General features: G+C 39.3%; 1 protein-coding gene across 1 annotated transcript in view; it reads right to left on the bottom strand.

Moving 5' to 3' along the window:
* Positions 1 to 12,553, bottom strand: part of kiaa0586 (KIAA0586 ortholog) — a 538,659-nt gene that overhangs the window by 246,129 nt on the left and 279,977 nt on the right. Inside the window, exon 14 of the mRNA XM_063049620.1 lies at positions 6,534 to 6,797. Within this exon, the coding sequence (XP_062905690.1) occupies positions 6,534 to 6,797 (264 nt within the window). The remainder of the gene's footprint in view (positions 1 to 6,533; positions 6,798 to 12,553) is intronic.

Genomic DNA, 12,553 nt, shown 5'->3' with positions numbered 1-12,553 from the left:
ACCTATCCAACCTTGTTTTAAATATATTTACTGAGGTAGCCTTCACTGCTTCACGGGGCAGAGAATTCTACAGATTCACCAGTCTCTGGGGAAAGCAGTTCCTCCTCATTTCCATCCTAAATCTACTCCCCTGAACCTTGAGGCTATGTCCCCTAGTTCTAGTCTCAGCTACCAGTGGAAACAACTTTCCTGCCTCTATCTTATCTATCCTCTTCATAATTTTATATGTTTCTATAAGATTTCCTCTCATTCTTCTGAATTCCAGGAAGTACAGTCCCAGGCGACTCAATCTCTCCTCATAGTCTAACCCCTCATCTCTGGAATCAACCTGATGAACCTCCTCCAACCCTAGTAAAGAGACCAGAACTGCATTCAGTACTCCAGGTGTGGCCTGTGCAGCTGCAGCATAACCTCCCTGCTCTTAAGTTCAATGCCTTTAGCAATGAAGGCCAGCATTCCATTTACCTTCTTAACAGCCTGCTGCACCTGCAAACCAACCTTTTGTGATTCATGCACAAACACTCCAAAGTCCCTCGGCATAGGAGCACCCTGCAATTTTTTACCATTTAAATAATAATCTGCTCTTTTATTTTTCCTTCTAAAGTGGATTTACCAACATTGTACTCCATCTGCCAGACCCTTGCCCACATACTTAACCTATCATTCTCTACAGACTCTCCATATCTTCTGCACGATTTATTATCATCAGCAAACTTAGATACACTACACTCAATCCCTTTTTACAGATTGTTAATGCATATTGTGAATAGTTGTGGCCCAGCACCAACCCTTGCGGCACACCGCTCTCCACTGATTGCCAACCAGAGTAACAAAAATGTATACCAACTCTCTACTTTCTATTAGTTAACCAATCCTCTATCTATGCTAATACATCAGCCCCAACTCTATGTATCCTTATCTTATGGATAAGTCTTTTATGTGGCACCTTATCAAACGTCTTCTGGAAATCCAAGTAAATAACATCCATCTGTTCCCTTCTATCCACTGAGCTCATTATATTTTCAAAGAACTCCAGTAAGATTGTCAAACAGGACCTGTCTTTGCTGAATCCATGCTGTGCCTGTCTGATGGATCTATTACTTTCCAGATGCCTCGCTATTTCTTCTTTAATGATAGCTTCAAGCATTTTCCCAACTACAGATATTAAACTAACTGGCCTATAGTTACTTGTCTGTTGTCTACATCCTTTTTTGAACAGTGGCATGACATTTGCTGTCTTCCGATCCACTGGGACCTATCCAGAGTACAGTGAATTTTGGTAAATCATCACCAAAGCCTCTACTATATCTTCTGCTATTTCTTTCAGTTACCGTGGGCTGCATTCCATCAGGATCAGGGGACTTGTCTATCTTCAGGACCACAAGTTGCTCAGCACTACCTCTTTAGTGATAGTTAATGTATCAAGATCCTCACCTCCCATCATATCCATAACATCTCTCTTTGTCATGTTAGATGTGTCCTCCACCATGAAGACCAATATAAAATAGTCATTCAAAGTCTCTGCCATTTCCTCATTACCCAATATCAATTACCCCTTCTCATCCTCCAAGGAACCTACATTTATTTTATCCATCCTTTTCTGCTTTATATGATTATAAAAGGTCTTACTATCCATTTTTATATTTTGTGCTAGTTATTTTCATAATCTAGCTTTCCTTTATTACTCGCTAAGTGGTTCTTTGTTGCTTTTCAAAGTTTTCCCAATCTTCCACTTTCCCACTACTCTTGGTGACTTCATATGTACGAGCTTATGGTTTGATGCCTTCTTTTACTTCCTTAGTTATCCAAGGCTGGCTCTCCCCTCCCTTACTGTCCTTGCTTTTAACTGGAATATACTTTTGTTGAGCACCATGAAAAATCTCTTCGAAAGTCTTCCACTGTTCTTCAACCATCCCACCATAGAGCCTGTGTTTCCAGCCTACACTAAACAAATCCTCACTGTAGTCTCCATTGTTTAGGCATAATACACTGGTTTTAGATCAAACTATTGTATACTCCATCTGTATGAGAAACTTAATCATACTGTGATCACGCTTTCCAAGAGGATCCCTAACAACAAGATCATTAATTTTACCTGTCTCATTGCACAGGACCAGATCTAAGATAGCACGTTCCCTTGTAGGTTCAGTAACATGCTGTTCAAGAAAGATGCCACGGAAGCATTCCATGAAGTCCTCCTCAAGACTGCCTCAACCAACTTGATTCACCCAATCTGTGTGCAAGTTAAACTCCCTCATGATAACTGCTGTTCCATTGTTACATGCCTCAGATATTTCTCTGTTTATTGCCTATGCTAACGTAATATTATTCGGTGGGTGATAGGCAACTCCCACCAGTGATTTTCCCCCCTGCTGTTCCTAATCTCTACCCAGATGGATTCAACATTCTGCTCCTTAGATCTTACATCTTCTCCCACTATTGCCCTGATCTCATTTTTAGTTAAGAGTTGGCAAAAAATAGTATTAATATATAGTATTAATGTTAAGACTCTTGACAGTGTGGAGGATCAGATAGATCCTAGGGTCCATGTCCATAGGACACTCAAAGCTACTGCGCAGGTTGACTGTGTGGTTAAGAAGGCAAATGGTGCATTGGCCTTCATCAACCGTGGGACTGGGTTCAAGAGTCAAGAGGCAATGTTACAGCTATACAGGACCCTGGTCAGACCCCACTTGGAGTATTGTGCTCAGTTCTGGTCACCTCACTACAGGAAGGATGTGGAAACTATAGAAAGGGTGCAGAGGAGATTTACAAGGATGTTGCTTGGATTGGGGAGCATGCTTTACGAGAACAGGTTGAGTGAATTTGGCCTTTTCTCCTTGAAGTGACAGAGGTTGAGAGGTGATCTGATAGAGGTGTAAAAGATGATGAGAGGCATTGATCATGTGGATAATCAGAGGCTTTTTCCCAGGGCTAAAATGGCTAACACAAGAGGGCACAATTTTAAGCTGCTTGGAAGTAGGTACAGAGGAGATGTCAAGGGTAAGTTTTTTATGCAGAGTGGTGAGTGCATGGAATGGGCTGCCGGTGACGGTAGTGGAGGCGGATATAATAGGGTCTTTTAATAGACTCTTGGATAGGAACATGGAGCTTAGAAAAATAGAGGGCTATGGGTAACCCTAGGTAACTTCTACAGTACATGTTCAGCACAGCATTATGGGCTGAAGGGCCTGTATTGTGCTATAGGTTTTCTATGTTTCTATAAAAGCAAAGATGTAATTGTTGAGACTTTATAAAGCAGTAATGAGGTCACTCTCAAAGTATCGTTAGTAGTTTTGGGCCCCTATCTTAGAAAAGATGTGCTGAAACTGGAGAGGATTCAAAGGAAATTCACGCAAATAATTCCAGGATTGAAGAGCTTGTCAGATGAAGAACATTTGATAGCTCCGGATCTGTATTCACCAGAATTCAGAAGAATGAGAGGGTGACCTCATTGAAACCTAGCAAATGGTGAAAGGCCTTGATGGGGGGGAAGTGCACACTTTATGGTGGGAGAGTCTAGACCAGAGGACACAGCCTCAGAATAGAGGGGCATCCTTTTAGAACGGAGACAAAGAAGAATTTCATTAGCCAGAGAGTGGTGAATCTGTGGATTTTTTTTTGCCATAGGCAGCTGTGGAGGCCAAGTTGCGATGTATATTTAAGGCAGAGGTTGACAGATTCTTGATTGGTCAGGATATGAAGGGATATGGGGAGAAAGCAGGGATTGGGGCTGAGGGGAAAATTGGATCAGCCATGATGGAATGGCAAAGCAGACTCAATGGGCCAAATGGCCTAATTCTGCTCCTATATCTTATGGTCTTATACATCCCAAAGTAGTAGTAGTATTCTAAAGGAAGGATAATGCAACATAGCTGACAAGGAAAGTCAAAGGCAAAATAAAAGCAAAAGAGAAGGCATATAATATAGCAAAAATTAGTGGGAAGCTGGAGAATTGGGAAGCTTTTAAAAACCAACAGAAGGCCATTAAAAAGCCATAAGGAGGGAAAAGATGAAATATGAAGGGAAGCTAGCCAATAATATCAAAGAGGATATCAAATCGCTGGAAAATGGCATTGGAGAGGTAGTAATGGAGGACAAGGAAATGGCGGACAAACTGAATAAGCATTTTGCATCAGCCTTCACCGTGGAAGATACTAGCAGCATGACAGAAGTTCAAATGTCAAGAGGCAGAAGTGAGTGCAGTTGCTATTACCAGGGAAAAGGTGATTGGGAAGCTGAAAGGTCTGAAAGTAGATAAATCACCAGGACCAGATGGACAATACTCTAGGGTTCTGAAAAAGGTGGCTGAAAAGATTATGGAGGCATTAGAAATTATCTTTCAAGAATCATTACTAATGGCATGGTTCCAAAGCATTGGAAAATTGCAAATGTCATTCCACTGCTCAAGATGGGTAGGAGGCAGAAGAAAGAAAATTATTGGCCAAGTTAGCCTGACCTCATTGGCTGGAAAGATGTTGGAGTCGATTGTTGAGGATGAGATTTCAGGGTACTTGGAGGAACATGATAAAGTAGACCTAAGTCAACATGGTTTCCTTAAGGGAAAATCTTCCCTAACAAGTTGGTTGGATTTCTTTGAAGAAATAATAAGCAGGATAAACAAAGGAGAATCCATGGATGTTGTGTACTTGGATTTTCAGAAGGCATTTGACATGGTGCTCTACATGTCTGCTTGGCAAGAGAAGAGCCTATAGTATTTCAGGAAATGTAATAGCATGGATAGAGCATTGGCTGAATGGCAGGAGGCAAAATGCGGGAATAAAGAGAACCTTTTTTGATTGGCTGCTGGTGACTAATGGTGTTCCACGGGGGTCAGTGTTAGGACCATCTCTTTATACGTTGTATGTCAATGATTGAGATGATGGAATTGATGGCTTTGTGGCCAAGTTTGTGGACGATATGAAGATAGGTGGAGGGGTAGGTAGTGTTGTGGTAGCAAGAAGGCTGCAGAAGGACATAGACAAGATGGGCATGGAATTGATAGATAGACTAGAAGGAATAAAGGTGTGAACTATTTTCAAAATGGGGAGAAAATTCAAAAATCCGAGGTGCAAAGGGACTTGGGAGTCCTTATGCAGGATGTTGGAGTTCATTATTAAGGATGAGGTTTTGGGGTACTTGAGGCACATGATAAAATAAGCCAAAGACAGTGTGGTTTCCTTAAGGGGTAATCTTGCCTGACAGATCCATTGGATTTCTTTAAGGAAATAACAGGCAAGATAGACAAAGGAGAGTCAGTGGATATTGTTTATTTGGATTTTCAGAAGGCCTTTTACAACGTGCACGTAAGGCTGCTTGACAAGATAACAGCCCGAAAAGAAATTACCATGGATAGAAGATTGGCTGACTTGCAGGAGACAAAGAATTTCCTGTCCCACCAGCAAAACAGCCCCACCAGACATGGCAGCACAGCCACACTGGGAGTTTCTTAGACAGGTCCGAACTCTGTATTTATGCTATTATAGCATCCTATTTGTTTGTTCATTATCTAGCATTTTGCAGGACTAGACATGAAAAGACCATCTGACTTTGATGAGATTTGAAGTTCTACTTCCTTTACTACTGTGGAACCCAATACACAAATGCAAAGAATAAAGACTAATGTTTACAACTGTTTTCAGCCAGAAGTGCCAATTGGACAGATTCACCTCAGGCTCATCAAGAACTGCATCATCACAGAAAGCATCTAATTCTAGTCACTCAATAAGATATCAATTAACATCTGAAGGCTTTGGACAAAGCAATAACTATAGTCATAAACAATGTCCTTGTTGTATTACTGAAAATATTCTCCTGAACTAGATATTCCTTTCATCAAACTGTTCCTGTGTGGCTAAAACTGATATTGACCTAACAACTTCGAACATTCTTTAGATACATGCTATTCAATCAATCCATTTTGTCAGTTACTGCTCCATCAGCCCATACTTGGTTGCAAATAATGTGATGGAAAGTATAATAGATTGATAGTGTGATGAAGTGATAGTTTCTCATCAAATGACTATCAGTTTGGGTTCTAGTAGAACATGTTGACGTCAGAGGTGAGGTGAGAGTAATGCCAAGGAATACCTATAAAGAAGCTCTAAAATAATGAAGACAAGAGGAAATGAAGAATAGTCCCCAACAGCTGGAATCAAATCTCTCGCACTAAGATTGCTAAATTCAGTAAGCAGCAACTTCAGAGGGTGGCTGCTTTAATGTAGTAATCCAAGCTCATTTTAAATTCAGAATTTATTCTAGCATTTTGAGTGCATTTATCCTCCAACTGAACTCCCCACAGAAAAGAGTATGCAACTCAGGCAAATAGTAAGAGAGATGATAACAGATTATTGAAGTTTTACTGTCCGTCTTAAAATTGCAACAAAACCAGTTGCAAGAATTATTCATATTGCTGAATTACATTATATGTGATTCAGGTAAAAAAAACTTTATACTAGGTCTTTATATTATATTTTTGTAATACGATTGTATAAAATTCAAAAAGTATTTCTCATATTTGTTATAACATTCACCTTTGATTTCTGTTCCTTCTTCTGCAATGACTGTGTGGCAGCCATGTTTCCCTGATTCCTATTTCCATAATCCTCCTTGAGTTGCTTCCACACTGTTCTTGCTGTGCTTTTGGGTCCGTCTATAGTTGATTCTGGTTTATTTTGTGCTTTCTCTTTTATATCTTTGTTAAATTTGATAGCCTTGACATCATGTTCTTTTCTTGTAAGACTCAATTCTTGTTGTTTTGATTTACTTTGAAGATAATTCTTCCTTGCAATTTCACCCTAAATGAAAAATAAAATATTTCTGCCTAAGAGCTGGTATACTTTTAGAATAAACATTAGGACAGAAAAATGATAAATAGTTTCATTTTTATTTCTGATATGCAGTTCCACTTTTTATCAATCACTATTTATTGATCACCCAAGGCCATACTCATGCAAGTAATATCAGAGCATATGAGTGGGACTACACTCAACTTCTTAATTCTCCACTTTTAAGGCACCAAACCTGTTGAAATTTAGGATGGGAAATTCTTTCATAAAAACAGCCATTAGGATTCATCAGCAAAAAAACTGTGTTGCAATTATGTCAGGAGAATAATTATTAATACATTTATGAATATTGTTACATATGGTGCTGAATATATCCCATCATGTTTACTCTTACTTAAGGATAATTATTAAATGAAATTGAAGAAATGATTGAAAAGTCTTCTGGCTTTCAGTCCACTTAAAACAGTTTTGGATTTTCAATTGGTTTGTTAAGTCCATGCACAATCAGAAATACAGAAGTGCTATGATTAAATTGCTCAATGTGACAATGTAAAATATAACTAAGCATTTATCCGATGAAAACAGTGTATATTTCTAATGGATGTGAAAGCAAATAACCCAAGAAATATTCTTAATCAAGCCCAGGATCCACTCAAAGTCAAATCAACTGTGCTATAAGGAGTTTACTCATCCTCCAGTATGATACTAAAATAATCAGTACAACTTCCTGTACAGAAAATATATTTGAAAAATAAGATACAGTAGTATATCAATGTTAACATCTAATTAAAATTAAGTTCAATAAAGAATTAGTGAGAACCTAATATCAGAATTCCAAATTGCTTATAATCAATTACATATGAACAGTTGGTGATAAAAACATCTAAAAGCAAATCAATCATGAACCCTAGTAACACAAAGCAGAAGACATATATACGAGGGGTGATTGATAAATTCATGGCCTAAGGTAGAAAAAGAGTCAATTTTAGAAAACTTAGCACATTTATTTTTCAATATAGTCCCCTCCTACATTTACACACTTAGTCCAGCGGTCATGGAGCATACCGATCTTGGACCTCCAGAAAGAGCCCACAGCGGGGGTGATTGATAAGTTCATGGCCTAAGGTAGAAGGAGATGACTTATGCAGCTTTCGTTACATACACGCGCCGTTCAACGATTTCAGTGATTATGCAGAAAGTTTGAGGTTAATAATTCATCAGTTAATAACTCATCGGGGTGATTGCTAAGTTTGTTGCCTAAGGTAGAAGGAGATGAGTTATTAATCTCAAACTTTCTGTATAATCACTCAAAGCGTTGAACTGCATGTGCATGTAATGAGAGCTGTATAACTCATCTCCTTCTACCTTAGGCCACGAACTTATCAATCACCCCATGTGTGTGTGCGTGTAAAGACATACTATTCTTTTGCACTTCTGGTCAGATGCTAATTGCATTTCATTGGTTTTGTATCTGTAATCGGCATAATGACAATAAAGTTGAATCTGATATATATATTTATAATATTTTAACACGTACACAGAATGGCCTAATTCTTGAAAATGAAACTCCATATTGATATTTTATTTCTATGCTATACTTCAACAAAAATATTTGTTTTTACAAATATGACTAAATTTTAATAAGCTTTCAACAAAGCCTTGAATTATTTTAGAGCTAGTCTATTGTTTCTAATAATTGAGTGATGAACTCATCCTAGCCTTGAGGTTTGAAAATGCCTGTAATTAATAGCAAGTGTCTGAAAAGTATAACTACATATTATGGTGCTTTAGAAACCTCTCTGTCAAGAACAAATCAGAAAATGTCCAACCTACAGCAACTACACTCCAAAAACAAATTTGCCCAAAACATATATGGTACTTGCATTTCCATTCACTCAGTTGACAAGCTCCATTACATTATTGGCTCGTTCACCAAAGCATACAAGGGGATGGGGCATATACTTAACATGATAGGTTAAGTGGCTGCTACACTTTGCCCCAAGTGTGTGTATAAGTTGTAAAATCCAGGGTCGTCAATATGATGGTAGGGAGTATATAAAGCAGGGATTCCCAACTTGGGGTTCATGGACCCCTGCATCAATGATAAGGGTCCATGGCATTAAAAAGGTTGGAAACCTATGGTGTAAGGGGTGTACTATGGTCACTGTGACTTGGTGGGCTGTAGAGCCTGATTCCCAGGTACTTTACCTGGAAGGAAAAAATTATTTATCAGCAATGTTGACCTTTAATTATAAATGTTTATGGTTAGATTCTGGACCACCTCCCATGCCTTAAGAAGCACATATCAAACTTGAAGATTCAGCATTGCCTTAGGTCAATGGTTTCTTAGGAAAGGGTATTTGATGGTCAAGACCTCAAACTTGTCAGAAATCTCACGGCCTACTGAGCAGTAGCAATCCTTCCCCTCCAGACATCTCAGTGCACAGGGAAAACACAATCAATGCTACCATACAATATTTCCAAATTCACTGGAAAGACAAGCAAAATTATATTACCATCCTCTCTCAGGCAAACAGCTCCATCACTGAAATTCTAGTTACCCTCAAGTAGCTCTGTTGGATAGGCAAACATTATTTCCTACGATAAGTCCTAGTTCTACCCTATTTCTGCCATCACTTTACATATTACCTTGAAAACACTTTCTTGGATATAGTTACTAAATTATGCCCCATCTAAGCTGCTTGCGCTAAAGCAATCCTAATCACTATTGGGAAAGTTAGAAGTTCTTAGCATTGTGGCACCAAACTCCAAAAACAATCACTCTATTCTGAGCTACATCATGAGATAATACCAAGCAGACAGAAAAAAATGGTTAAAGGATGTGCTCAAAGCTTCCTTGGAGAAATGTAACCTCTCTACTGAATCCTTAGAGTCTCTAGCCCACAACCATTCAAAGAGAGATGCAGTTGGGATGCTATTGAGATCTTCTGGCTATGCTTAAAGTGCATCAAAAACCCCAAGGAAGCAGCATAAATGCACTTCTACACAAATTGACCACTACATACCCCCTCACACACATTTTACCCCATATAATAAAGAGTATGTATTGCCCTTATTGGTCATGTCAAAAGCCAAAAAACAGGAGTGGAAGTAAATGTTAATGTGGAAAGGATCCACGAAAAAATGTAGAAAGGTTAAAAGGGTTTAGTATGGATGTCATGGAGAAGAGCTCAAAAGTTCAAAATAAATTTATTATCAAAGTACATGTATGTCATCATATACAATACTGAGATGCATTCTCTTGTGGGTATTAATAGCGAATACAAAAACACAACAGGATCAATGAAAGACTGCACCCAACGGGACAAAACAACCAGTGTGCAAAAGATACCGAACTGTGCAAAACAAAAACAAAGGAAAAATAATATTATTAAATAAATAAGCAATAAGTATCGAGAACATGAAATAAAGAGTCCTTGAAAATGAGTCCATAGATTTTGGGAACATTTCAATGATGGGACAAGTGAAGTTCAGATTAGTTATTTCCACTGTGGGTAATAACTGTTCCTGAGCCTGGCGGTGTGAGTTCTGAGGCTCCTGTACCTTCTTCCTGATGGCAGCAGCGATAAGAGAACATGGCCCGGATAATGGGGGTCCTTGTTGACGGATGCTGCTTTCCTGCAACACCGGTCTATTTAAATAGGCTCAAAATGGGAGGGTTTTTAAGCATGATGGACTAGGCTGTCTGTATCACTACCTTTTGTAGGCTTTTCCATTAAGGCCATTAGTGTTTCCATTCCAGGCCCTGATGCAGCCAGTCAATATAGTCTCCACCGCACATCTGCAGAAATTTGTCAAGGTTTTAGATGATATGCCAAATCTTCGCAAACTTCTAAGAAATTGGAGATGCTACTTGTGCTTTTTTTGTCATGGCAATTACATACAGGGCCCAGGACAGATGCTCTGAAATGAAACACCAAGGAATTTAAAGCTCACCCCCTTATGTTCAAATATCACTCAATTAGTTTACAATAGTGTTTAATGTGTTATGAAAGAAGCTTTAGAAAAGCTTATGTACAGGAAATCATGTCTCACGAGTCTGATTGATTGTTTTTGAGGAGGCAACTAAGAAAGTGAAGACAGAGTAGACATGATTTACATGGGCTTTAGACAGGCTATTGACAAGGTTCTACATGGTAGTCTAACCAAGAAGGTTAAGATACAAAGGATCCAAGAATATTGGCAAGTTGGATCTAAAATTTGCTTGGTGATAGGAGGCAGAGGATAGCAATGGATGCTTTTTTTAAAATGATTGCAAGACTGTAACAAGTGGTATACTGCAGGGACAGGTGCATTGATAGCAAAGGTTGTTGCAATGAACCACGGCAATGTTCTGTAGGTTACGTACAAAACTTCAAAATATACTTCCTTTAAATGGCTTTCACTGCAACCTGTGGCATGTAATTTCCTTTTAAGCAATGTACTTTAAAATGAACTTAATGCTGTACAGATTTCACTGTCTTCTGAAGGCCTCAGTGGACCAAGCAGATCCGGCACCTTTATGCAGACAAACATTCATCACCATGACCAGCAGCAAGACAGGAGTGGGGGACTCCAAGAAGAGCTAGTAAGAGATTTGAAAGTGGGAGGGGGAAGGGGAGATCCAAAATGATAGGAGAAGACAGGAGGGGGAGGAATGGAGTCAAGAGGGATATGAGAGGATCATGGGAAAGGAGGCCTAAAGAGGAAGAAAAGGGGAAGGGGGGAGAAAAAACAGAGGATGGGCAAGGGGTATAGTGAGAGGGACAGAGGGAGAAAAATCTTTCTCCCTAGGCCTCCTTTCCCATGATCCTCTCATATCCTTTTTGCCAATCAACTGTCCAGCTCTTGGCTCCATCCCTCCCCCTCCTACCTTCTCTTCTCATTTTGGATCTCCCCCTCCCCCTTTCAAATCTCTTACTATCTCTTCTTTTAGTTAGTCCTGATGAAGGGCCTCGGCCCGAAACGTCGACTGTACCTCTTCCTAGAGATGCTGCCTGGTCTGCTGCGTTCACCAGCAACTTTTATGTGCGTTGCTTGAAATTCCAGCATCTGCAGATTTCCTCGTGTTTACAGTTCTATAGTACTGTAGTAGTACTGGTAGTGTCCTAATTTGTTCTGTATTTCATTTAAATACGTAATTTGTTATTCAGTTAAATGGTTGCTTTTTTTTAAATACCATTTTTAATTATTTCGATGAAACTTTGGCTAATTGGGGTGGCCGCTTAATTGGGCCAAAATGTGTTGGTCCCGAGGTGTCCCAGTTAACCAGTATCCACCATACTGAGAACATCAGTTGTAGAGTCCTTGAAAGTAAGCCCATAGATTGTGGAATCCGTTCAATGAGTGAAGCTATCCACACTGATTCAGGAGCCTGATAGTTGAAGGGTAGTAACCATTTCTGAACCTGGGGGCATGGGACCTAAGGCTCTTGTACTTCCTTCGCAATGGCAGCAACAAGAAGAGAGTATGGCCTGGATGATGGAAGTCCTTGAAAGATGCTGCTTTTTTGTGGCAGTGCTCCTTGTAGATGTGCTCAGTGGTGGGGAGAGTTTTGCCTGTGATGGACTGGGATGTACCCAACACTTTCTATAGACTTTTCAATTCCTAGGCATTGGTATTTCCCTACCAGGCAGGATACACTCCACTGTACATCTATAGAAGTATGTCATTAATTAAAAGGAAAATGCTATAAATTTTTAAGGATCTGAACTTTGTAATCAATATGTATAATTAATGAGATAATGCAATATTAAATAAGAAAT

The sequence above is a fragment of the Mobula hypostoma genome, chromosome 1 (genome assembly GCF_963921235.1).
Source record: "Mobula hypostoma chromosome 1, sMobHyp1.1, whole genome shotgun sequence".
Classification (NCBI taxonomy): Eukaryota; Metazoa; Chordata; class Chondrichthyes; order Myliobatiformes; family Myliobatidae; genus Mobula; species Mobula hypostoma.
Note: the sequence above shows the minus strand (reverse complement) of the source record. Positions and strands in the feature narration are given on the sequence as shown.